This window comes from Pogona vitticeps, chromosome 1 (assembly GCF_051106095.1).
Source record: "Pogona vitticeps strain Pit_001003342236 chromosome 1, PviZW2.1, whole genome shotgun sequence".
NCBI classification, from domain to species: Eukaryota; Metazoa; Chordata; class Lepidosauria; order Squamata; family Agamidae; genus Pogona; species Pogona vitticeps.
Window position 1 is genome coordinate 256,415,031 of NC_135783.1, and position 26,312 is coordinate 256,441,342.

Consider the following 26,312-nt stretch of genomic DNA (forward strand, 5'->3'; position numbering starts at 1 on the left):
AGGTCTTCCACCACCCATGGCTACTGATCTTTTTAATTAGAGATGTCAGGGACCTGCAACTTTCAGAGTTCAGAAGTAACTAAATGACTACCCTTTTTTGCAATACCTGAGCCATAGCTAAGTCTTATTTCAACTGTAACTTAACCAGAGATTCCTTTACTCATTGTGTGGTTTCACTATATACTGTAACTGTTTAAATTTGCATTTATAGTTACACGCTGTGCCCTCAATAACTAGGGGAGACAAATCATTGCATGGTTCAAGTCCTGGCTGATGCCATACCTCATCCTGTATTCTGGGTGATGACAAAGTGGATGAAAGGACAGCATGTTGTGTACCATCGGCTAACGCATTGTAGCACTCGGCTTTTCCCCCTCTGGAGAACTAAGATTATTCCAATTGATTCTGAGACACTAAGAAGAAAATAACTACTTTTTGAAATTCTAACTGTGACTGCAGTTAATTGTGGGTAGCTTAAAATGGTGACTAATTAATTTATAAAAGCAAACTGTCAAGCTGCTACTGGAAATCAAGAACATGGCAACCATAGAGCTATGACTCCTTCTTCCAAAACTCTAAAGGTAGAGCTAGTCTTTGCCTTCTGCGCTTGTTAGCTGAGAAAGGGGTTTTCTGGCCTCAGAAGAGGGGCCTCTGCACAGCACAAGTGCAGGTCACCATACTCCTATACAGAGAAATCAGACTAAAGGAACAAAGAGGAGGAGGCAAAGAGCTGTAAAGCATGTCGGGTCTCAGCATGTCCAGGTTCTAAAGGTCAAAACCACTGCCTTAAATAAGTAATGGGCATCATGGGCCATGGGCTACATATGGTCCCCCAAGCCAATTTTTGTACCTTGACCCTTCTTTGCAAATAGAACAAAGGTTCTAAGAGTGATAGAGCTTCACTTTTAGTACATTTTGATCTGAAGTTGAGATGGGTAAATTCTTTTGAACTGCAACTCCTAGAACCCCCCCTGCCAGCATGGCCAATAGTTATTCTGATTATAGAATTCTGGGAGTTGTGGTTCAAAATAACTCAAAGTTTCCTATCTCTGACTCAATGTTATCACTTATGAGGACTGAAATACTTTGCATTCTGGGGAGCCTTTGTAATTAAAGCCCCTTGTAATACATATGGTACGGCAAGGAAAATGGGAAAGGTATTGGTTGGGAAGAAACAAATACCTCTATACTTTGATTTTTGTTGTTGTTTAGGATCAGGAGACACTTTGTGAGGTAACGAAGGCACAAATCAGTGTACTCTATCTTCATCGAAAATCTGCTGCTTAAATTGGTGGAAACATGTCCGGACTTCATTTTATTATTGCTTTTTTTAAAAAAAAATTATGTAAACTTTCACAGCAACCTTGTGAGGCAGGCCAGTCTGAGAGTGACCAAGCCAAGGCCATCCTGTAAGTTTCATGGCTCTGCTGGGACTTGAAATCAGATCTGCCAAGTCCCAGTGAAACACTAAGCACAATACTATGCCAGCTCTGTGCTAGGACTGTTGCCATCAAGAGGATCAATACTGCAGCAATCTGGAGCCTTCCTACTCCTAACTCATTTGGAAGACAAGCATTGCTGAGTGTGATACCACTCTGTCTTCTTAATGCTCCCGTTACCTCATTTCAGCTTCCCTAGCCAGGTTTATTGTCCACAATTCACTTTGAAAGATATCCAGCGCAGCCTCTTCCTATATATATATTTGTACCACAAATTAACAAAGAGCTTCTGTTCCTGGATCCCATGCTATGACGTGTGGCATTGTACAGAAGAGCAGTATCTTGGATACCCAAAGACAGGAGTGGGTAGCCAATCATAATCAGTTTGGTGGAGGAGTAGACTCTTCATAAATGATGGAGTTTGCTTGCCTCTTTGATTCCTTCAGGCAGCCCAGCTATAGCAGTAAGCTGGTAAGTGCCAGGAAAAAAGCCAGCAAAAGGCAGATGATTTGTACAAGACACTCCTCTTTCAAAAACTAGGTAAGTGTCATTCTCTGTGTTTTCCTTTTTAGCCATTCTTGTTTGGATCTATAAACTTCAAGGAATCTGTGAGATCTGCATCACTTTACTACACAAACGCTTCCTCTTTTTTTAAATTAGATTTTGAAACATGCCAAGGGCCATTTTTATTGTTCTCAGCTTTGATGCCCAGGATTCTTATCTAAATAAAAGCACTGTTCAAGAATGCACGAGTTCAGCCCAGCCAAAAGTAAACTTTACCAAGGCCTAATGGTTTCAGCTCTGTGCAAGCGTTTACTGTCTTTTTGAAATCAGCAGGATTTAAACGCTCACGTTTTGCTGAGTTTTGCCATATTTTGTATTTCAGGCTATTACCTCCATTAAGCAAAACAGTGAACTGTGCAGCTCAACTGTCAGAGTAGAATACATACAGCATCAAGTATTGAATTGAAAAATATGTTTCCCTACAATTCCAAAAGCATGTAATGTATGCAAATACTGTTTTCCAGGATCATAACTGTGCAAGTATTTATCACAGGAAATCAGTATAACATCTGGAATTCTTAAATATAGCAGAACATACTGAGCCAGTTGGCATGTTTTGTTGTGGAGTGCGATGGCATTTTATTATGCAAGAGCAGTATAATAGCCAATGAAGCCTCAATATAAATTTGGTACACTTATGTAATTTATAGGCATATACAGAGAGATGGCATTCCGTGCTTGACTAAATAAGCTCATCCATTTAGCTTTAACTTGGTTGTGGTTGTTTCAGCCATTCATCTAGTTACTCGGGGTAAAAGAAGCAGGACAATGAAATGGATTACTGCAGTTCTAGGATAAACTAAATAACCTTATTGGTTTTTTATACTTTAATTATTAAATACAGGGCTGGATTAAGACCTTCAGAGGTTCTAAGCACTGAAAAGATTATGGGGCCCCTATGAATATAATGCACAGCAGGTCCCATGGCTTGAAAAAAACCATATGCACATTATATGTATGAAAATACGGTAATTGTACAGCATGTGGGCAAAAAAGAACCACATATTTTATACAAAATCATACAAACAATCAAATTACCAGCTTGCAGTCAAATCTTCTGATTTCATCCTTTTGATTACTTAGACAGATTTTGTCAGAATCTGTAAACCGAAAAGCTCAAACAAGAGCTTAAAACTTCTTTTGGAGTGTTTTTAACAGTGACTGTTATTTCTTTGGCTTGCACATATAGTGCAGAGGCGGTCTAAAAGACCAGCAGCTCTTTTTATCCTTATCCAACCTCCCAAAATACAGGAGTTAAAAATAAACAAAAACCACCAATCTATGATGATAATGATTGATAGTTTCACTCAAAACCTGAGTTTTCTCATTAGACAGGTCGTTATACTTTAAAGTTTTTACTTTCCTTTTAAGTTTTACTCAATTGCTTTAGGTAGGGAGGTGGTTTTCTTGGGACTTTTGAGGGAGGGAGGGAGGGAGCTGAGGAGGATAGACGGATAGATGTGCACCATTTGCACCATGGTGCACCATGGTCCATGGTGAATCCAGCACTGAAAAATACTCTGTGGTGCCTCCTTCCCTTATTGATGCCTGAAGCATGTGCTTATTTTGCTTGATGGTCAATTTGGGGCTGTTAAATATACAATTCAGAAACAGCTCTTGTGTCTTGCTCAGCATTTTTTCTTCTTCTTAGCACAGTGAAGAAGTGATCAAAGTGATTCACACATTGGTAAATGCCTATACAGGTTACTGCAGTCCACACTACATGGGGCTGACCTTGAGGAAGACCCAAACATTATCACTAGCATAGAATAAAATGATTACATTGCTATCTGGACCACTATCTATAATAAAACCTGCAGTTTACGTAAACTCTACTGACTGCCAATACAGTTCTGCTCAGAGTTCAAGGCGTTATTTATTTATTTATATATATACACACACCACCCATCTAGAACGTGTCTACTCTGGGTGGTTTGCATATAACATAAAAATCAACTGAGGCAAAATCCAGATTAATCACAAAGTCCAAGAAGTTGAAAGGAAAAAAGAAAAGAGAGAGAGAGAGAGAGAGAGAGAGAAAGAGAGAGGCAGGCTAGGTAATGGCTGTAGGGAAGGCCTGCCTGTATAGCCATGTCTTCAAAAGAGTGATATTTAAATCCTTAACCAATTTGGGATCTTAATTATTTAAAGAAATGTCTCCCTTGTACACATTGCCCAAGTATTAAAGTAGGAACAGGGAGTTTTCCCCCCTATATTCCACTGCTGGGGGAGGAGGGATGTTATTTTGGGTAGTATGCCAGGTGGAGAAGCAAAGGCTGTTATCTCCAAGGCTGGCATTCTCTTTGTGGACTGACGGATCCTGATCTCCTGGCTTGTGGGTATTTGTTTTATGACTTTCTACGACAACATATTGCTTGGACATACTTTTGCTTTTTTGAGGGGGGCACAAGAACGCCTCTTTCCACTTAATTATAACAAAACCCCACTCGCATTTGCTTTCCACCTTATGCTGGACAGACTGCATGCAACCTTTCCAGAATGAACAATCCACGGAGATGATGGCTATGAAGCGATACCGAGCCTTGCAAAGGCACCCACGTTTTGCACACATCAGAAGCGATGCATAAATGGCGAAATCATCCAAATACCGGAGGAAGAGGGGCTCCCCTGGAGGAGGGCCGCCCGCCTAGCCTCGAATACTACATTTCCCACCCTCCCCCTGCGCGGTCCTCAAGCCCCCCCCTTTCCCCTCCCGACGGCTCGCGTTTCTGGGAGGAGAGATGGCTTCAGGTTGTGGTTTGCCCGGCGAGGGGCTCGCAGGGTGTGGGGTTCGAGGCCAGCGAGCGCAGCTCAGGGCGAGCCTCACCGCGCCGGGAAGTTTAGCTGAAAGTTTTCCGAGTTGCACCGGAGACGACAAAGAAGAGCGGAGGGGTCTCACGCCTCCCGGAACCCCGCTCGGCAGCGGGAAGCGGAGAAGGGGGACCGCCGCGCCGACGCCGGTGGGTGCGCGCTGAGGGGGGCGGGGAGGGAGACGCCGGAGGAAGGCTCCGGCCGGGGATGGGGTTGTCCCGGGTGGCGATGAGAGCGGAACCACGAGGAGCCGGCTGGCGCTCAGCCCTGGGGCGCCTCCTTGGGGCAGGGCGGCTGCCTAGATGCCTCTTCGGCGGCGTCTGCGGGCTAGGAGCAGGCCTGCCCGTCCGTGCGCAGCCCGCTTGGCTTCCTTCCACCACCACCCCACGCCCCGGGTGGGGTGCTTGTGCAGCCGGGCGCGCCCTGATCGCCTCTTGCGATGCCCCCGTATTTATTAGGGGTGGAGGTGAGAGTAAGCGAGCGGGGGGGGGCACCTTTTGCCGTTTTCACCAAGAGGTTATTCGCCCCCCCCCGCCGCCCCCAATAACACCCGGAAATCCCAGGCCAGTAACTTTTCCATGCCCTCTTCTCACGATGGTCTTTGCGCATCATTGGTTTTTCTCTCGTCCCCCACCCGCCGCCCGCCGAGGTGAAATCTGTTCAGGGCAAAGGGGGATTTCAGGAAGTACGTCTGAGTCTGTCAGAGGAGCCCCGCGTGTGCGAAGGAGAACCCGGGGCGTTCCAGAATCAGAACAAAAGCCCGCCGGTCCCGCAGGGTTCTTGTGGCCCACGTGTATGGGTGGCCCGTGAGATCCTGCCCTTCGACCAAGGGATGGGCCTTCCTTTCCTTTTCTAATTCCAGGGCCCGGAATCCAGAAGGGCCTGGCTCTCCTTGCATATGTTCCGGTTGGTGCGGCTTATGTAAACATCCTTCACAGTGTGGTGCTGATTTGCGTCGATGTGGGGTGATTAATATCCTTATATTATATCCTGGCCTCAGTACCAGATGGCGGTTAAATATACACAGCAGAAGAGCCTACATTGTGTACAGAGAGTGGGAACACCAGTGGGGAAGGGGGGGAGAGGAACTCAGGATTGTGTACAGATTCTGAATTATTACTTGATATCCTCTCATAGACTCACATCATCCATCCCATGCATGCTGCCAGATTTCCTTTGTACAGGGTCTTAATGTACAGGTATAAGAAGAGCCTGCGTCAGCCACCAGACTGAAGGCCTGCACAGTCCAGCACCCAGTTTCTCATAGTTGCTAAGAGAACGACTGTGTGTGAAGCCGGCAAGGAAAAATGCCGGCCAGCCCAGGAGGTTTCGATGCCTGAGGCAAAGGACAAGATGAGTTCACACCCAGTTGTGAAGCAAACTGGACTGGCAATTCAATTGCACTCGCCAGCCTCACATTTGCTTCTCCCTGATGTCTGTAGGGGTGCGGCAGAGCGGAAGCCCTCTTACACCATTGTTCCCCAGCCATGGGAGGAGCCCCTTCTCAATCCCAAATTGGCCCCTGGAGCCATTTATAGCAGTATTCTGCACCTAAAGGGGCCCTGTACACCCAGTGATGGAGCCTCTTCGTAAAGAGGCTCCATCTTTGGAACTGCTTTTAAAAGCAACTCCAAATTAGTGGGCTTTTAGCGTCAGGGTTGGAAGTAAAACATTTCAACAACTTTACTGTATGGTGCATACAGATGGACATATGTTGACCAGTGTTTCTGCGGTGTATCTGTACTCATCTTTTGAGGGCAAGGGGAAAACCTATTTCCTTCTTGATATATTCTAGCTCAGGTATAATGTTTTCTTCATGGTGTTGGCCAATGTTGGCTGGGCAGAGTGCAGTTGACTGGCCCCTGCGACAATCAGGGAATCACTTTCTCTGCAGTGCTTAAATTTAAATTTGCATTTCAGAGTGGCATTAAAACATAAAAGCTATCTGAAGTATAGTTGGAGGCCTGCTCTAGGAGATCCCTATCTCAATCTTTCTTGCTACATCAGCTAAAGACTTTGCTGTTTCAGCCTACATTTTCTTTGACCATAGGTTGGTGTGATTGGGATAATCACTGATTGATGACCTTAAGGTTGATGTGCTGTCGTGGTTTCAAAATTATCTTCTGGATTATTTTCAGCCAGTGATGTATGCCCTGAATGCTCTTTTTTTAAAAGAGACAAATCTCGTGGTGCTTTTTCTTCTTCTCCTCCTCCTTCATGTTGAAAGCCTACTTAGACGTCTTCCATATTTGGAACCAAGTATAGTGGATAGCAAAGCTCACCTTGAAGCAGAAAAGTGAGCATGTTTATTTCAGCATCCGCTGTAGGAAGATTCTTGTTGCTGTGAACCAGCAGAGACTGTCTGAGCACAGCCGCATTGGGGAGGCAGTGCGTAGAGCTGGCCTAGCCACCAAGTGGCTCATCTTCACAGCCTGTTTGTTTATCCCACCTTATTATAATGGGATGCACAAAGTGATGTATTAGAACGAATTACGGCCTCAGAGCCCCTGAACATCAGTTGGCCAGTTGCTTCTTAGTCCCCAAAGATAGCAAAGCGCCAAATTCCATTCACATTCAGAGTTTCAGCGATGACTACTCATTATTACAGTGAGTACCAATGATTTTGCCATCATATTAGCTTATTGAACCCTTACTATGAACTGGTACATTGCTGATTAGTTGTTTGGGATTTGGTTTTTGTTTTGTACGGGAAGTTTAAGAGGGACTTTTGAAGAATGGATTCATGGGGTTGTTTAATACTTTTTCAAATGAAAAAGGATCTAATGAATTTTGGATTCAGATTTGCCAGAATTCCTTCAAAACGATAGACATTTTCTAGGCTGACTTTCCAAAAGGTTTGATATTTGGGAAGCCCGTGGGGAGCATCCAAACCTTTGTCTTTTTATCGTGTTCACTTGAGTAATTATAGTTCCCAAATGGCTTTGTGGATGAGCTTGCCTCTCTGCTATTTTCCTCTCTCTCCCAGCATGTTACATCTTCTGTGAACTGAGCTGTCATGCTGTAGGTTGAGACCATCTGTTCATCCATGTTTCAGATTTAGATACCATGGAATCAGTGGCAGATACAGTGCTGACTAAGAGGTGTGATTCCAGAAGAAATGGGGTTTCAGGTAAGTGAGAGAAGGCAAAGTATTATTTGTAAGCCCAGTTCCATAGGTATCTGTAAACAATTGCTATTCCAGAAACATGTCAGCATCCTATTTTGTAAAAGTTAATTCTCTATATATTGTGTTTCCCTGAAAATAAGTCAGGGTCTTATACTGTATTAATTTTTGCTCCAAAAACGCATTAGGGCTTATTTTCGGGGGATGCTTTATTTTTTTCATGTACAACAATCTACATTTATCCAAATACAGTCATGTCATCTTCTTCTGTTTGCTGCACAATGGTGGAGGGCAGGGTTTCACTTAACTGGGGCTTATTTTGGGGTAGGGCTTTTATTATGAGCATCCTGAAAAATCATACTAGGGCTAATTTGCAGGTTAGGTTTAATTTTCAAGAAAACAGGTTAGTTAAAGTATGCTGATTTTCTCGCTTGTTTTTTTTTGCTGTTTTCCTGTTGTAGCACAAGATGAACCTGTTGACTAAGACCATTGGTCCGCATAGCCAAGGGAAGGCCAGGGCTTTAGCCCAACAGTAAACCAAGTGCTTTGTAGGCAGCAATAGCTGGTCAGATGCTTTGAGATTCAGATTCCAGATACACCTCCAGGCAAAACTGGTAAAGGTTTGTTCCTGAAAACCCAGGAAAGCCACTGGCAACCAAAAATGCATAAAACTGAACTAGATGGTTCAGTGATTGGAGACCATATATAGCAATTTCATATATTTCTTAGCATCCTTGCTGGGTGGGGGATTCTGGGAGCTGTAGACCAATCAGAAAAGAAAAGTTTCCAGAATTGACCTGGAGCCATTGCCTGTAAATGGCAGTGGCTCCCCGCCCCCAGCTTTTGGTGGAGCTATATATTGGTCAAAGATTCTCCCCAGGGTTGAACCTGGCACTTTCTTATTTGTGTGCTGCTTCTCTTTCTTATTTGCTTTCACCAAATTGACTGTGCATTGTCCTTCTCATGCTCTGGTTGTAGACTTCCTGGAAAGTTCTTACCAGCCCTTTTGGTATAGTATAGTAATGTCATTGTTTATGTCTGTGTGAGGGTTCGACTCTAGACTCCTTTCTTGCTTCAAAGAAATCAGGAGATTTTTGTTGTTTAGAAACAGGTGAGATATTTATTGGTGTGTCCAATAACATGCGTCCATCTTGTTTCTCCTTCCGACAATGGGTCTTGAAGGGGCTTCCAATCTTTGTCCAAGAACGAGTTTCTCTCACCGGAGTTCCAAGGACCCGGCCAGTCTGCAAAGGTTTAAAGTCTGTCCCGCTTCACTCTCCAACAAGGGGATGGTCTCGTCATCCCAGCCGAGACATCCTTCTGAGGTGGGAGCCTTCCAGGGTCCTCCCTGAACCCTTTCCTCCTCATCTCTTGTATCCTCCATTCCAGCCTCTTTCCTTTCCCTTTCTACTCTTTCCTTCTCTTCTCTCAGCTTCCTTCTCCACTCCTTAGCCTCTGCCTCTCCCCAGTAAGATGGCCTAGGTTCTCTTCCTATAATCAGCCTCCTCCTTAGGCGCTCTCAGTCTTTCCCATGCACCAGCCCATGAGTCCTCCATCCAAACCCACCCCCAACCTGGCGGTAGCTGTTCTTCCCTCCTTCTTATATCTGTGGTCCCCACCTCTATTTCCACCCTCTTCTTCTGCTCCATTCCTGCTGTTTTTCCCTGACCCCCTTCAAGGGTCAATTTTTGTATTTCTATCTCCTCTGTCTCTGTCCCTCTCTTTTCTGTCTTTTTGGGAGGTGAGATAGGCAGGGTCTGTCCTTCTGTATGGAGGAGGGACGGCTATCCTTCTTGCCTCCTGTCTCACAGTCTGCCTGTGGTTTTCGGAAGAGCTATTTGGCTTAGGAATGGTAGCATTTATAATGCTATCCATCAGATGTGAGAACCCGGTGCCTCTCCTGTCAGTGGACTTCCAATTTCCATCAGCCCCAGGCAATATGATTAGTGGCCATGTAGACTAGTATTGTCAAGTTGGACTGGCAGCTGTGGTCCTGCAAACAGGATTCTTCCCTAGCCCTACCTGAAGATTTTCTTGTGATATCTGGTGCTGTCCTCTCATCCAAATATTAATCTGACTCAACCCTGCTTAGCTTTAGAATCAGACACAGCAAGTGTGTTCAAGATGGCATGATAGTTCCTGTTGTGGTCAAAGGATATCTGGAGGAGCAGATTATTTCATTGCACAATACCAGACACTTGGATTGAATGTTCTGCTGCCTTACAGCAACACTGTGACTCATTACATTACTCTGGTGAAATGTCCTTTGTGCAGCAGAGATAGAATTGGTCTGTTAGCGTCAATTTCATTGCATCCAAATTATGGCAAGAATGAAGCCTGAGGATACTGAGTGAACTCCTGCTTGAGGAATGCAGATGCACCCCTTTGGCTGTTTTTGGAGGAGAAAGTTGTACTTGTTCCAGCAAGCTTTTCAAGAGCAGTAGTTAATTTTTATCAGTTTTTAAATCCTTGTTTTATTCTGATGACACTCCTGACCTGACTTGTTATTTATTGCCAATCCTTTTGTGTGTATGTTAGGTGCATTTAAGGTTTCAAGAACTATCTACCCCCCCCCCGCTTTATTTCAAAATTTTAATATCAAATGGCTTTGTTTTTGTAAAGTGGATTATAAGCAAAAGTGTATCATATCAGCTAGATTTCCTTCAAATAAGATTGATTAAAATACTGTATTTTTCTGTGTATAAGACGCCTTTGCAAGAAAGTCCTACATTTTCGTGGCAAAAAGCAGCTTTCCCCCTCCACGTTTTGCAAAGAAAATGCAGGGGGAAAATGATTTCTGCTTTTCCCCTACATGTTTGTTGCAAAAAGGTTTTGCAATGAAAATGTAGGGGGAAAGCAGAAATCATTTCCCCCCTGCATTTTCTTTGCAAAATGTGGAGGGGGAAAGCTGCTTTTTGCCACAAAATGGCAGAAATTGCTTTTTCCCTGCATTTTCTTTGCAACACCTGGAGGGAAAGCTGCTTTTTGCCATGAAAATGTAGGGGGAAAGCAGAAGTCACTTTCCCCCTCCATTTTCTTTGCAAAACATGGAGGGGGAAACAGGGATCAAAGTTTTATACTTCCGAGTATAAAACAATCCTAAATTTTTCCTTTAATTATTTTAGGAAAAATTGTCATTTTATACACAAAAAATATGGTATTGGATTTTTAGCAGTGCACTCCTCTTTGTGTGGTCATTTACAATACTCCCAGTGCAGTCAAAGCCAAAGAAATAACAAGTCTTATTTGGCATAAACGTCTGTGGACTACAGCTTAGTACCATTGGATATATTTGTATAATAAACTGAAGATGCATCTGATGAAGTGGCTGCCGGTCACCAAATCTTATGCCAAAAAAAGACTTGTGTAAGTTATTGTGGGTTTTTCGGGCTCTTTGACCGTGTTCTGAAGGTTGTTCTTCCTAACGTTTTGCCAGTCTCTGTGGCCAGCATCTTCAGAGGACAGCACTCTGTGCTTTGGTTTGATCCCTAGAGGAGTGTGGCTATACTCTGAAGATGCCGGCCACAGAGACTGGCGAAGCCTTAGGGAGAACAACCTTCAGAACACGGCCAAAGAGCCCGGAAAACCCACAACAACCATTAGATCCCAGCCGTGAAAGCCTTCGTGAATACTTGTGTAAGTCTTTAACTTGCTACAACGCTTTTTGTTGTTTTTGCAGAAAAAGATTACCACCCTCTCTCTCTCTCTCTCTCTCCCCCCATCCCTCCCTCCCCCCTCTCTCTCCCCCACCTCGTTTGGTTTGATTAACTGCTTTCCTAATGTTCATTGCTCTTTCTCCTTCCAGGTTTGCTCACAAAGCACCTTCGGAAGGCCTTGCATCTGTCTTCCCCTGTAACTTTGTCCCAGCGCTGTACAGGTAGGTGAGGCATACAAGACACTTTTAAAAAGCTGTTATATTAGTTTGTCTCAGCATGTTGCAGAATTCAAAACGAGAAAATAGAAGAAAAAGAAGAGGGGTGCAAATCACTTTTAAAACTGACAGATTTATTTAGTGTGAACTTTTATGGATCAAAATCCACTTTTTGATGTATCTGAAGGAGATTGTAATTTTTTCCTCCCTCTTTTATTCCTTCTCCTGCCTTTAGTTTTGTGGAAAAGACATTATACTTCCTGACTTGGAATTATTCTATGAATCTGATTCCAGGCTTTAAGGAAAGATTGGAACCACTAAACAATATAGTGGTACCATTTGTCATTTAAAAAAAGGTTTGTTGGAGCCCATTATGAACAGATTCTCCTCTCAGAAATTTTTTGCTTTTTAGGGCAAAGTGTGGCCCTGAGGCTTTTTTTTTTTTTTTTTTTTTTTGGCAACCCCTGGCTTCTTCTGACTGCCCTGACAAATGAATTCCCCACACTGTGATTAACACCAAAACAATCAAAACTAAAGATGAAATTCTGGCCACTTTCACTGAAAGGTAGCCTTCAAGGCAGATTGCAGATTTTTAAAAAAGAATAAGAACAGATAAAACCACATTTAGCTGAAATTCTGTTGTTTAGTGTAGTAAGTTGCAACTAGAGTAGGCCCACTGAATCAGTGGTAAGTACAGAGGAGTTAACTTAGCAAATCCCCACTGATTCAGTAGACCTACACTACTTGTGACTTACTACGCTAAGCCAATGGTATTTCAGCAATAAAATAATGTAAAGCAATTACACTGTAAAGTCATTAAAACCAGCAAGTACTGTATATTAAAATTATTAAAATAAGCAGGAATACTTTAAAGGCAACAAAGCAGGGCAGGAAGACATCATATTCCAGTCTCAGAAGATGCATTTTACTCCCTTCATAAGATCAATCAGAATGGAAAACAGATTGCAATTCAGGAAGGAGTGTGTTCTGCAGTCTGGGAGCCACACAGGAGACAGACCTGCCATGGGCTCATTAGGCTGTCACTGTATGAAATGTTGTGTGAATAGAGTGCTGAAATGTACCAGGACCCTTTGTTGTTTTACTGCAGTTGACTAAAATAGTTTTCTCTCTGGCAAATTTTGGAGGTTACTGGTTTTATCTTAATTTTGTTCAGATTAAAAGCCTTCTAATGGGGAAATAAGACTCAGGAGACCTGGATTTGAATCCCCACACAGTCATGGAAATTCATGGGGGACTGGAACTGGTAAAGCCACTCTTTAAATATCTCACTTACCTCGAAAGCCCTGTTAGAATCTCTGTGAGTCACTACAGCACATGATTAAATGAAAGAGGGAAAGGATTATAGAATTAGATGGGATGCTGCTTCATTTGAAAAGGCATCCCATTGGACAAGTGCATGCCTATGAGAGAACAAAATCTAAAAGAAAATGAAATCTCCAGGCAATGGCAGTGGAGTCAATTGAATAGAAAGGCCTTCTCGAAGATAAAAAGTTTCCAAACATATATATATAATGAACTGGGATTGTCTGTGTTTTCCAGGTTCATGCCCAAACCTGACAATGAACAGGAATGATGTCTTGGAGCAAAAGATGAGTAGAGAAGCCTCTTCTGGACCCCGGTCACCCAAGAAGACTCACAAGGTCCTTTGTTCATCATTGTCGTCAGATGGTATCCGATGGTATAATAGCTCAGTGTCTCCGCAGGGTCTTGATGCTCAGGTGAGCGTCTTGAGTCCCAAGTACGGCTGGGGTCAATCGCTGTCCAAAGGGCTTGTGAAGGGTAGGATTAGACATTTAGTGGAAAATACATAAGCTGAAGATCATGCCGAAGTGATGTAATGGTAAAGGTTAAGGTTCCCCTTGACAATTTTTTGTCCAGTCGTGTTCGACTCTAGGAGGCGGTGCTCATCCCCGTTTCCAAGCCATAGAGCCAGTGTTTGTCCGAAGACAATCTTCCGTGGTCACATGGCCAGTGTGACTTAGATACGGAACGCCGTTACCTTCCCACCAAGGTGGTCCCTGTTTATCTACTTGCATTTACATGCTTTCGAACCGCTAGGTTGGCGGGAGCTGGGACAAGCGACGAGCGCTCACTCCGTCGCATGGATTCGATCCTACGACTGCTTGGTCTTCTTACCCTGCAGCACAGGCTTCTGCGGTTTAGCCCGCAGCGCCACCATGTCCCTTTTGCTGTAGTGATGTACCATTGGGCTAATTTGTGGGTCCAGTGAGACCTGTTGCTCTAGATTGCCTGAAGTTTAACTAGCATATTTGTATGTGTGTGTTTTTTTCACTCAGACGAAGCAAGCCCACACTGAGAGGGCAGCCAACAGCACAAGTTCTCTGGAACGGGTGTTCAGGTTCTGTTCCTCTGCATCCAGTCCCTTGTGCAAATCCACCCTACCCAAGCCAATGGAATCCTCATCCAAGCCCAAGTCTTCCATCCGATCATCTTTATTTTCTCCATTGCTACGGAGCCACAGTTCTGATTCCAGTCCCGTCTCTGTTTCGGCCTCCAAAAAGTGCCAGCATGGGAGTTTCCAACCAGCGGCAGCCAGTGATGCTGAGCCAGGAGGGGTGCAGGGCTTTAGCTACTTGGAGCCAGTCATCAGCAGGGTGACAGATTGCATCTACGTGGGGAACCTGAGTGCCGCCTACAGTGGCCAGGTGCTATGCAAAAACAACATTGACAGCATCATTGACATGAGTAACTTGCCCAAAGACTCCAGTCTGAGCTTCATCCCTTGCACTTGCAGCCGGGCCCCTCGACACAGCTGGTCCCGCCTGAAGGTGCACATCCAGGGCCCCTTGCAGGAGGGCTATTTCTCACTGCAGCCCCCATGCTTCTGGGACATTAATGTGTGCATCGAAGCCTCTTTGGAGAAAAGGAAGCGAGTCCTGATTCACTGCAGGGATGGCTACTCTCTGGCTCCAACCTGCGTCATCCAGTACCTGATGGTGAAGCACCACATGAGGCTACTGGATGCTTATGAGTTTGTCCGAGCGAGGTATCCTGTTAATATCCAAGAGTGCCACCGTGACTTGCTGGTGCACTTAGAGAAGTCCCTCTGGCCAGGAGAAGTGGACTTGGAATGCTTTAAAGAGGCCATGTCAAGGAAGATGGCATGGACGTAGGACTAAGCTAGAAGGCCAAGGTGGACGTTGCATGCATTTCAACATAAGAGTTGCTTCAGTTGTGTAGGAAAAATGGGGACCAGGCTTGTTAGGAGTGTGGGAAGCTCTCGTTGTGTGCAACCTCTATTCCAAAACAGTTTTTTGTATTTAAGAGGCAGAATGCAGGCAGGGGATGGTTGATCCTGCGTGGTTTATCCACAGCAGAGCTTGGAGGTAATGAGTCACAACTAATGTCATTACCTGCAACATCTCTCTTTGATGACAATGAATGTGTTGTGAAGCTAAGAAGTTTTACTACTGTATTTCAGGACTCTTTTCCAAATGCATTGTTGAAAATGGGAACAAATTTATTCCCTTGATGATTTACTTTTTGGGGGGTTATTCTTTTTGAGGGCATATTTAAGCATTTTTGGAATTACTTTGACAGGAATTATACATACTATTCTCTTAACCGTTCTACCCTGCACAGTAACAGATGGTAACCAAAAATAAAAGAAAAACACAAGTTACTTTCACACACATCAATAAGTCACTACTCAGACATTATGATGAGTTAACAGGAATAAATTACATTTTAAAGTAACTTTCCAAACTCTGATGAATGTACGCTTCATGCTTCTGATACTGAAGACCATCCCCTGTGCCTGAGAGAAGCTCCATGTTGAAATGCACGCATTGCCACTGTATCTAGTTTGGATGTAAAAGGAAGATAGCCACAGAAGGCTGTTAAAATTCCATGTGAGTTCTGAAGTGCTGCCTGAGGCCTTCCGCAGGGCCTTACCTTTCTGCCACTGTTATGAGATCTCTAATTTAAAAGGAGCTGCCTTTGGTTCAATTTCATTTGACAGGATCTTTTGCACTCTGAAATCCTTCAGTACAAAATGCCAAGTATTGTCCTGTGTCTCCTATCACTGAGAGTTCTGTGCACTTTGAGGTTTAAAAGAGAATTCACAGTATTTACTATTCTATTGCTGTTCTTCAACCAGTCAGGGGAAAGAAGTACAAGAAGTTACTACAAGCTATACCTCTTAATAACTGGACACGGTACCAGCTCTTTTGCTGGCACCTGACGTTCTCAGGGCTAGCCCAAAGGCAGCAATCTGAGAAGATCTGGCAGCTGTAGAACAAGCTAGTAGTCCTAGGCCAAAATCCTGTTGGAGGCAACCAGCCTGTGCAACGGAAATGACATCAGCAGTAGCAGCAAATTGCTACTGATTATAAAGGCTTTGTTTTGTGATTTCAGGGTGCATATGACTGTCAGATTGTGTGCAAGTGTGGCACACCCCATAATCACAGAAGGACGCCTTAAGTCAGTGGCCATTTGCTACTGCCAGTGGTGGTGGAGGTGTGCAACAGGATTTCAGCCAAGAGCAAAGAATAACCAACACTTTGTTCCTTGAGCAAAACTCAACTCTTTATACACCTTCTTGCCTATCTAGATACAGTGGCCAGGCTCGGGGAGTGGTGTCAGCACAGGACGTGACAGTGCCTAGCTGTGAAGTTACCACCTACAGCCAGTGGTTCATCACAAGGTGCAAATACACCAGATCCAGAAGTTCCAGAAAGGAAGCGATGAAGCAACACCCACACTCTTTCAAGCACATCTCTGCAATCTTAATGGCCAGAAAAAAAATTCTTATTGAAAGATGAAACCTGAGCTCCTCGGGAAGCTAAATTATGCAACACATGGACCTGAATGCAGAGGGCTTACTCTTAATTTTTTGTCCCAACTAGAGTATAAACAAGGTGATGCACACAATGGCTGACTCAAATCTGTTCATTATAGGTAAAAACCAAATAAAAATAAAAAGGACAAAAATGTGGTGGCACTTTAAAGATGAACTTTTATATTTGTGCTTTTGAGAAGAAAGCTCACATTAAAAAAATATAAAAGTTAGTCTTTAAGATGCCGCCATGTTTTTTTTTTATTTTGTTTTTACCTATAGTGCTTGCACAAACTAACACAGCTGCCCCTTCTACAATTAAATCTGCTTAATGGTCTTCCTTTAGTTGGGACTGACAGTTGGGTCAGGCCACAATTTGCACACAGCCTTTAAGGGTCTGCACGTACACGCTGAGAACCAGGGTGATGTAGCAGGTAGAATAGTAGGCTAGGATTCAGGAGACCTGGATTCAAATCGCTGCACAGCCATGTTAATTCACTGAGGGTAGCAGCTATAAATCACTGCTTTGATATCTTATGCACCTTAAAAACCCTTTTAGGGTTATTGCAAGTGGGATGTGACTTGGCAAAACATGAAACACCTCAATGCTGGATATATGTGCAGCCCCCACTATCCTATTGGGCATTTGCTGAATGGAAAGCTCCCACCTCAGGATAGTCAGGTGGATTTGTGTCACCCATAGTCAATGCAGGATCACACTGCTTGTGCAAACACTCATGTACAAGTGATTGCTGGGTTTTCTTCATGGAAATCACTGCTTGCACAGTCCTTGCACAAACAGCATGATCCTGCATTTACTGCGCTAGACAGGCTTTCTCTTCAGCAGAAGCTCAATAGGATAGTGTGCAAGCTCTTTCAAGATTCAAGAGGCAAATAACTTTGCTAATGAGACCTATTTCCATATTTCTTGAACTGGAGGCTCAGCCCACGGAAGAGGCATGGGAAGCCTCTTTAATGTATCAGGGAACTCTTACAGCTATAACACATGCTGGATGAGAATGTTTAGAGTGGAGAATTGCCTAAACAGTAGTTTAGCTATAATGAGAAATAAGCTTGTCAAATCTTGCTTTTGTAAAAAGCTCTGTAAATCAAGAATGGACAAGTGTCCTGTTGTCAGTAGTGGGACTTGAATTTGGTGATTGCAAATCTCAGGTTCAATGACTGGAATAAAGTAGGCATTTATTCTTTTTTTTTCTCTTCTGGCTGAATTTCTCCTTGTTACAGAATGGGAACATTTTTTGTTTGGAATGCTGGATGGTCATGTTGGTGGCGTATTTAGTCTGGGGTGGGTGAGATGCAGTGGCCTTTTTATTCTGTAGCAGAGGGATAATAAATAACAATTGACTTTTCAAATGCTGGAGTCCACTAGTGCTGGAGTTCTCTAGCAGAAGATCGTAAGTGCTTCAGCCAGAGGTCCTGTAGCACAGAGCCGTTGCAGTTTCATAGCTCTGCGGTCCGTATTCACTCAGGCTTCGTCATGACAAAAGTTCCTCGTTGCTGCTATGTTACCTTTAAGGGACAAGGAACTCTACCAGTCAGTGGCATCCATGAAAACAGAACCTTCCCTTTTCTTCATCTCTTCCATCAGAGCGCTAGGCAGATCCCACCACCCTGTAAAAAATAAAAAGAACAAAATATGATTCAAACCCTCCATCTTTATGTCCTGTAGCTAGCTATGCCAATGTCCAAGGAGCAAGAGAAACAATCAACAGTCCCTTTGTATATATTGGGAATAGCCTAGAAAGTAAACTGTTATTGATCATACTAATGGTTTACAAGCGGACAAGTTTGTATTCTTGAAAATTATCTAGATTATAAAATCGATACTAGAATACCTGGACATTTAGTAAACATTTTGCTCTAACTTAAGCTTAACATACGTTATTTGCTGATTTGTGTTTTTATAATATCAGAAGTTTTGTCAAATAGTGAGGGCCAGCGTAAACTTGCTGGGGCTGGAGTTTTAGCTGAGGCACCCGACTTAAACTCAGCCAAAATGTATGGCATGCTGTGAAAAGTCTCAATGCACATACAAAGAAGTGCTACCAGAATCCATAGGGACTACGTACATATTCTTCAGGGATCAAGAACCCCCTTCACATTTTGAGCTGAATTCTTTATTAGGGCTAGGCTGTATGCAATCTTCCTCCTATTCTAAGTAGAGCTCAGACTGGGAAACTTGCAGTCCTCTAGATGTTGGTGGTGTACATGAACCCCTGCTGAGACTGATAAGAATTATAATCTTAAGAATATTGGGTAGGTGGGTGGGGGAACGACATCAGTTTGCCACCCCTTTATAGCTGATCATTTAATGAAAACCTGTTTATCTTCTTTGCTGCTGCAGGAATGTACCTGTGTTTATTTTGGTGCTACAGTATAGTAAATGAGTTTTCTTCCCTAAAGGCCCAGCTCCATGGAAGTCAGTGGGATGGAGTTTTGGTGTGCTGCTCAGTCGTATCTGTGCTTGGTTGGTTTCAACCAAGCTATGTTCTTCACTGACTTGCTGGTTGGTGCCCTTTGGCAGTTGCTGTGGCCGTTGTTCCACCAGCAGGTGGCAAAAGGAAACTGTTTTCTGAGGCATACGATGGGATGGAAAAGCCAGCCTCACGCTTGACTCTCACTGTTCCACATCACTAAAGTGAAGCTTCTCACTAGCAAAGCTACTCCTCATCTACTACTGATGTGCCCACCCACTGTTTGCACTGTCGTTTGGCAACTGTGTCCTGTGATAACACAGATATCATTTTTTGCAGCTCCCAGCTCTTACAAAGGAGAGTGGCTGTACTGATGCAACCAATTGTTTCCAGCAGGCTAGTTACTGATTAACAGGGAGCCCTAAAGTGACTTGTTTTTGAAATCTAGTGAGATTGGGGCAAACCTTGAGTAAATGAGTACATGTTTATAGCAATCTGCTTTTAAAACCTGGTCATGAATCTAATGTCTTAATTTTAAGGTCACATATAAAGCAGCCTCCTCTTCCAGATACATTGCCCTATAATACCTCCTATATGCAGCTGTGCTAGTTAGGTGATGGGAATTGCAGTAAAACACATTTGGAGGGTCTTCAAACCAAGGAAGTCTGCTTTGCAGAATATAAACGGAAGTATTCTTTGTTTCAAAACACATCAGCTCTTTGAAACAATCCAAAGCACATTTCTGTAGCATGTGCTCCACGATCCTCTTCTCCATCAGCATGCAGTGCAAGCCAGGTGGGGCATAATACAGTATTCACCAAAATTTTCTTCTGTGGGCACACTTGTAATGGGGAGGGTACCCTTACTTTTCCATGTGTACCTACATAAGCGAGTTATACATCAGATGTGGCAAGCTGTACATCAGACTTGACTGGGATCTGAAGGGCAGAGTCTAACCAACACAGAAGTAATGCTAACAGCTAGAAAATGACCAGGTTTGAGAAGCGGGATGGAAGCCAAGTGTGGAAGCTCTTAGTGCTCTACAAGCCAGGGTCATCTCAAGACATTTTATAGCCTGGGGCAAAGGACAAGACACCATCTCCCCACCTCCATTCCACAGACAGAAGCAAACTTAGCTGGTAGTTGAGTCTCCTCACAGTTCTGACAATGGGTTGGTGTCCTTCACCACCACCACTGAGAAGAGCAGGATGAGGGTGCAGAGGCAAGCTGTATGGCGCAAACAGCAAAGACAGTTCTGTTCTTTAATTGAAGGGATTGACGGGGGGACTGTGGCAGAAAGATGGTGGGGACTGCCATTGCTATTGCCAGCATTTCCAACCAAGGAGGCTGCCTCACCTGGACTGGTGTCAAAAAGAAACTAGTGGTTGGACGAATTTTAGATTGGGGGGGCCACTCTGAAGTTTACAACCCTGTTATTACTTCAGTTATCTTCCAGGTGGCTGAGTTTGGAGGACAGCAGAACACCTGGAAGAGCTAGAAAGGAAAAAGAAACTTGCCAAATGATGTTGCCTGCCATATTTAAATAGACCTCCCACAAGTACTTTTCATTGCAGATAACTTCACAAATTATGCTTCAGGTTTTCTTGGATGTTACCACAGTACCTAAGATGACCTTTAATGAAACAGTCCTTGTTGTGCTCGTTGTACTCATTCTAGGCAAGTTATGGAAACTTCACCACTTTGGACTGGGGCTCCCAGAATCCCCCAACCAGTATTGCCAGTAACTATGCCTGTTGGGGGATTCTGGGAGTTATAATATTCCTCTCGCCCCCTCCCACAAGATGTAATGTTCATCAGTTTAAATGGACTGTATGAGAAAGAGGATCTTCAGTGGCGTTCACGTCCTATCCATGTTGCCAATAAGTACCGTCCTTTCTGTCAGTGTTAGCTGTTACGGTATATTTAAAGCATATGATCTCTGTGCCCTGCCAATGCTCTCTACAACCTTGTTGCCTGAAGAATGAGATTTTCTGGAAGCTGCAAGGATAATCTTACTCCAATATTGCTGTTGGTTCTGTAATCCTTCTTTGGAGCTAAAAAAAAACTACCTTTCTATACCTGCTCAGAGTATCAAACATGGATATACATATTTTGCTCAGAGCCCTGGAAAAGGCTGGGAGGAGAGGATCAGCGATGGAAAACATACAAAATCCACTGAATTACTGTGAAACTTCAAAGTCCATCTTCCTTGGATGTCACGCTGAATGGTCAACTTTCATGGAGTTACAGATTAAAAGATGCAGCCTATCAATATGATTAGTGTATCCTTTGAACTGACTTAAGACATGCCCAGTGAGGCATTATTGTGAGTGTAGTGGGAGGAGGTGTGAATTTGGACCATAACATTTCATTTAAATTCCTGATTAGTCATGAAACTGACCAAGTGGCATTGAATAAGTCACTGTGGAAATTAGACTGGGAGTTTAATTTAAATGCCATGATTAATATGTAGCATGCAGTAATATCTGTACTCTTACTGAAAACTCAGCATCGAACTTCTAGCATGTATTTAGAAGAGGTTTTCACACAGGAGTGAATACATCTCTTTGCTGTAGCATGTGCTTTTCCTCACCTGCTTTCTGTTCGGTGTGCTTTGTTTTGTGATCACTCTCCAAAGGTAAACATTGTCTTGCTTCACAAAACTGATTCATCTCCAAGGAAATTCTCTTGTGGGGAAGAAAACATACTGATTGGGATCCTGTTCAGCCAAATTGCTCACAAAACAGTCCAAGGCATAAACGGGTAAACATATTAAGAGCTTACATAAGGAGGTTCATTTAGACAAGTGGTCTCTGTGCAATATCATGCCAGGAGATTGAGTAGAACTACGTGAGTAGAGCCATATGCTCTGCTGGCCTTCAGCAGGATTCTAGCCAATAACTGCAGGAAATACAGATTCCATGGAAAGTTTAGTTTGACTGTAAACGTGGGGATGGGAGATTGATTCAGATTGGCTCCAAATGTTGAAGCAGATAGGTGTTTAAAAACACAAAACTTTCCCTTGCTCTGGTTCTGATCTGGTTTAGGGTGTCTATACCCCCATGAAAGCCTCTTTCCCAATTTTACTTAATTTAGGAAGCCCTTCAGATCCTATCCATCCCTACAGTAAACTTTCTAGAGGTCAGTAGATTATTACTTCTCTCCCTCAGTTCTTCCCTGTCCCTCCTCCCACCGTAGAGATAACTCACTTTACAGGGTGTAAGACTGGTGTATTGTGAAGGACTTTTATCATGTTATACAAGCGCTAGTTACTTAGCTTAACCTAACTTAGATGGTTATTGTGAGGATAAAACAGGGAAATACTATGTGCGGCGGGAGGAAGGACAAGATACAAATTAGACAAATCAACACAGCACTAATAGAATTTCATGTCCAAAAGGAATTAGGGCCCTTAGGTGGTAATTGTGATAAACTGTTGATTGTGTTGAGGAGTAACAAGGTCTGGATGTGGTCCTCTCCCCCCCCCCATAGTCTCACAGTGATAAACTTTTTGACAAATTTGTGTCTACTACTACATACTCTGTAGGGAATGATTGTGCTCCCACCTAGGTGTAAATATACCCACCTTTCATTATGATTATTATATGGTATCCCAATAGTTTCTCCCTCCTCCGAGACTTCTTTCTTGAAATGCTTCCCAAACTGAACACATTTGTTGAGGGTGGTGGTTTGTATTTCTGGCCCCTTGCACACCATTGGTCTGAGGAAGCTTCCATGCCCTTAAAGAGAGAAGGGTGTTTTTTTTGCAGAGCTGCTTAAGGAACACATTTATATCTCCTCGGTGAGCCAGCTGCTTGCCTTGCCAGTTGATCCTGTCCTCCCACACCAGCGCTGTCTGTTTTTCTCCTTGGGACTTAGGTGAGCCTTTTTGCATGTCTCTTACTGACCCCACTTGCTGTTTAAGGGAGTAAAAGGAAAGAGTGGAAACACGGTGGTTCCTAGATTTTAATGAGACTTGGCTGGGGGAAACGGATCTAAGCTTCATCTTTGAAAGAACCTCTCTGTCCTCCCAGCATCTGTCAGTCTTTCCTCTTCTTTAGCCTTCTCTGTTAACAATGATCAGTTTCCACTGACATGATCCCCTCCTCATTTCTTGCTGGTCTCGTTGTATAAAAATGACATGGCCTCTCATAATTCAAGAATTGAAAAGCTCCGGTTTACTCTGTCCTCAGATTTAATTCCAATCAACTAAGTAAAACACTTGGTATGCCTGCTTCCTGACAGAGCTGATTGAAATTTAAATGGTGCAAATACACAAAGCGAAATCTGAGCTGAGAGGGCTGCCCAAATTGATCCAACCTGCTTCTACACACAAAAAATTCTTCAGGTAGAGGAAGCCTGGCAAAAAGCCTCCGACATAGTTTTCCCCCCAAAAGAAGCTGTTTGGGCCCAAGTTATTTAATAAAAGGCAGATTCGCTTGGTAAGCAATTTGAAGCTTAGGGGGTGGGTGGGTGGGTGGGAAATATTAAAACTGCTTATTAAAAGAGGAGAGGGAGAAGGTGTAACACTTGACTGTCTGTCTTTCTTTGCGCTTGCTGGGAAGGAGCAGATGAAAATAGAAAAGGAAGTATTTTGGTTCTCTGAAGAGTGAGTGGTGGTACTTTTCCACAGGTGGAGCACTGACATTTCTTGCACATCAAGCTTGCAGTCATTTTTACCTTGGCCACCTGTGGCAGTCAGAAAGAATCCCTTCTGAGTCACCCCAGGCTGGACAAGTGCTGCAACCTAAGGAGACAGCTGCAGTTTCTTACGATCCCATTTTTAGAAGCACTTTCTCCTCAGTTACTTGATAGGCCCCTTACACATTTCTCAGGATATGGTTTCTTTTTGAGAGATCAGCCCCTGATCTCTGGATGTCCTTTCCGGCCATGGATTAACCACTTCTTGGCCCATCCCGAACCTAACAGAAATGTTTGAGGGCCGGCGAGATGGTAGCTTTCGTGGATCAGCCAATGAAAGAAAATGACATATGCATTTGGATTACCACTTAGAAACCAATGACAGCTATGCCCTACAGTCACTAACAATGCAACTTATTTTCAAGAAGTCAACAAGTGTAACTAATAACCACCAGTATGTCAGTAATTATACATATACTGTACATATTGGGGGGACATGACCTTGACTAAATATGCTTACAATAAAATGTATATTTTTGACTAAGTCAAAAAGCACAGCTGGTCTGCTCTGAGCTGCTGTAAGAATTGTTTGCAGGTGTTTTGGTATACATTGTTTCTAGGGTTGTTAAAACTTGCTGACTTTTGGAAAGTCTTCGTATAGTGGTTGAAGATATATTAGGCAGTTGTTTGTACATGTAAGGACTACTTCCCATTTCAGCAGAAGCAGGCCGTTAGGGAAGTAAGGACTTGCCTGTTTGTGGTTAGAATAATGGTCAGTTTTATTTACACCAAAACAATTTATGTATATTAAATATACATTTCCTTTGGTTTATTACAGGGGCTCATCAACAACACCAAGATGTCTTCAGAGTAAGTTACTGTCGTGTTTGGCATGTGTGACTTCATAAAAATAGTCTAGAATTTCAAAAATTTTCCTCACACTATATCTTTTAAGAAAAAAAAAAAGAGTGATTTCTCCACATACCAACCCACCTGGAGACGGTGCATGTGCGGGAGAGCTTTTGTATCTTATTCTCCAGGAAGATAGGGTGCTCAGTGTACAAGTGGATCTTGCACATAGTCTGTAAATTTTAATTTTTGGGATGGCAACTCCTGGAACCTGAGAGCCATCCAAAAAAAAGTAGCATTTTCAAGCACCGAGGGTTGCATTTGAATTTGTGTCCATGAATGGAGCTCTTTCAAAAGGTGTGACTTATCTAGGCTCTTTCTACCTTCCTTCCCTGCCAGGGTGGATTTTCTGGTAGGGTTTTAAACTTTCACAATACCTCACCAGAGCAGTCCATGGTTCTCTGAGATCACTCTTTTGGGTCAAAGTATCTCTCTTTTCAACCTAGCAACTAATGTTTTTTTTCCCCTTTCTTTCCCTCCTTTCTTCTTGTGACCACCTCTTTCTCTTCAACCAGAGAAGAAGTAAGTTATCTTCCTTGATTTTTTGGAGGTTTTCATGGGTAGAATTTCATATTAAAATACTAGCGACAGGGCAATATTATATCAGCCTGGGTTAAATCTCTCCATCTTGACCATAATGTTTTAGGGCAAGGGTTGCAAACTGCATGCCAAGAGCTGTTTGCAATATCCCAGAGTATTTGCACATTTTCTGGATGTCCTCCCTTTCGAAATGTATAATTCCAATCCTAGAACACGACTGGACAAAAATTGTCAAGGGGAACCTTTACCTTTACCTTTACCTTTAATCCTAGAAGACCCTAGGAAGGGTCAAAGGGAAGCCTGCACCTCCATGTCTGATACTTGATAGCTTAGCCTGTTCTGCCAAAGATCCTGCATAAGGTTCAAGATTCCTTACCTTCAGAGCTTAGAGACATCTTACAAGTGTCAGATGTCTTTGCAGTGCACAAGGTGCCCCTTCAGTATATTTTATTTACCCTAACCTTAGGCATTTTACTGCTGGTAAAATAAGAGATCACTAAAAAAAAAATTCTAACTCAAAATTTCATTCTGTCCTAATTACCGTCATTGTCACTGTGACAGGGAAACAGGAGCACTTTTTTCACAAGCTAACTAATAAACAACATTTGCCACTTCTATGGTTATGCATAAGAAGCTGTCATTCCTGATGACTTCCTGGTTGAAGAGCTTTTGGAGTGGAATTCTAGGGCCAGAAATTGAGCAGAAGGCTAATCCTGATACATATATTTGTCTGCAAGGACCATCCCTGATTTTCTTTTGAAGGAGGGCAATGAAAGACAAGATGCTGACAGCTGAAATTAGCAGCAATTCTCTTGTTTGAATTCCACAGTCTAAGACATTAATTAGTACGTTAGCAAAATCAGTACGTACTGATTTAGGCAAAATCAGTACATTTTGCCTAAATTCTGGAAAAGATTGCCTGAAATCCACTTCAGGCCCATTTAAAGAAGCTTAGTGCAAACTGGGAGGGATTGTCACTCTCGAATTGACCTTCTCAGCCACACGTGATGCTGTTCCAAGTCCTGCATACAGAGCACATTACCATAGTCTCTCGAGACTGAAGGATGTCTAATCTAAGCAAAGGTACAAGGGCAGTCCCACAGAGATGTATTCATTTTGCCTAAATTCTGGAAAAGATTGCCTGAAATCTACCTCAGGC

General features: G+C 43.2%; 1 protein-coding gene across 2 annotated transcripts; it reads left to right on the plus strand.

Annotated features, from left to right (window-relative positions):
- The first annotated feature begins 4,709 nt into the window (after positions 1-4,709).
- On the plus strand, positions 4,710-24,579 carry LOC110076540 (uncharacterized). Of its 2 annotated transcripts, XM_020788755.3 has the most exons (7): positions 4,710-4,963; positions 7,870-7,944; positions 11,744-11,815; positions 13,370-13,548; positions 14,128-21,826; positions 22,834-22,942; positions 24,543-24,579. In XM_020788755.3, the coding sequence occupies exons 2-5, from the start codon at positions 7,881-7,883 to the stop codon at positions 14,962-14,964; spliced, it is 1,152 nt and encodes a 383-aa protein (XP_020644414.3). In that variant the 5' UTR covers positions 4,710-4,963; positions 7,870-7,880; the 3' UTR covers positions 14,965-21,826; positions 22,834-22,942; positions 24,543-24,579. The 2 variants fall into 2 exon arrangements, with proteins under 2 accessions (XP_020644414.3, XP_078239821.1); XM_078383695.1 differs by lacking the exon at positions 4,710-4,963 and having other exon boundaries at positions 4,995-7,944.
- The last annotated feature ends 1,733 nt before the right edge of the window (positions 24,580-26,312 follow it).

Excerpts from the sequence above, each read along its gene's own strand:
- LOC110076540 (XM_020788755.3), top strand. The coding sequence starts at position 7,881 with ATGGAATCAGTGGCAGATACAGTGCTGACTAAGAGGTGTGATTCCAGA. Across the intron at positions 7,945-11,743 it reads CAGAAGAAATGGGGTTTCAG|GTTTGCTCACAAAGCACCTT; the intron begins GTAAGTGAGAGA and ends TTCTCCTTCCAG. Across the intron at positions 11,816-13,369 it reads TTTGTCCCAGCGCTGTACAG|GTTCATGCCCAAACCTGACA; the intron begins GTAGGTGAGGCA and ends TGTGTTTTCCAG.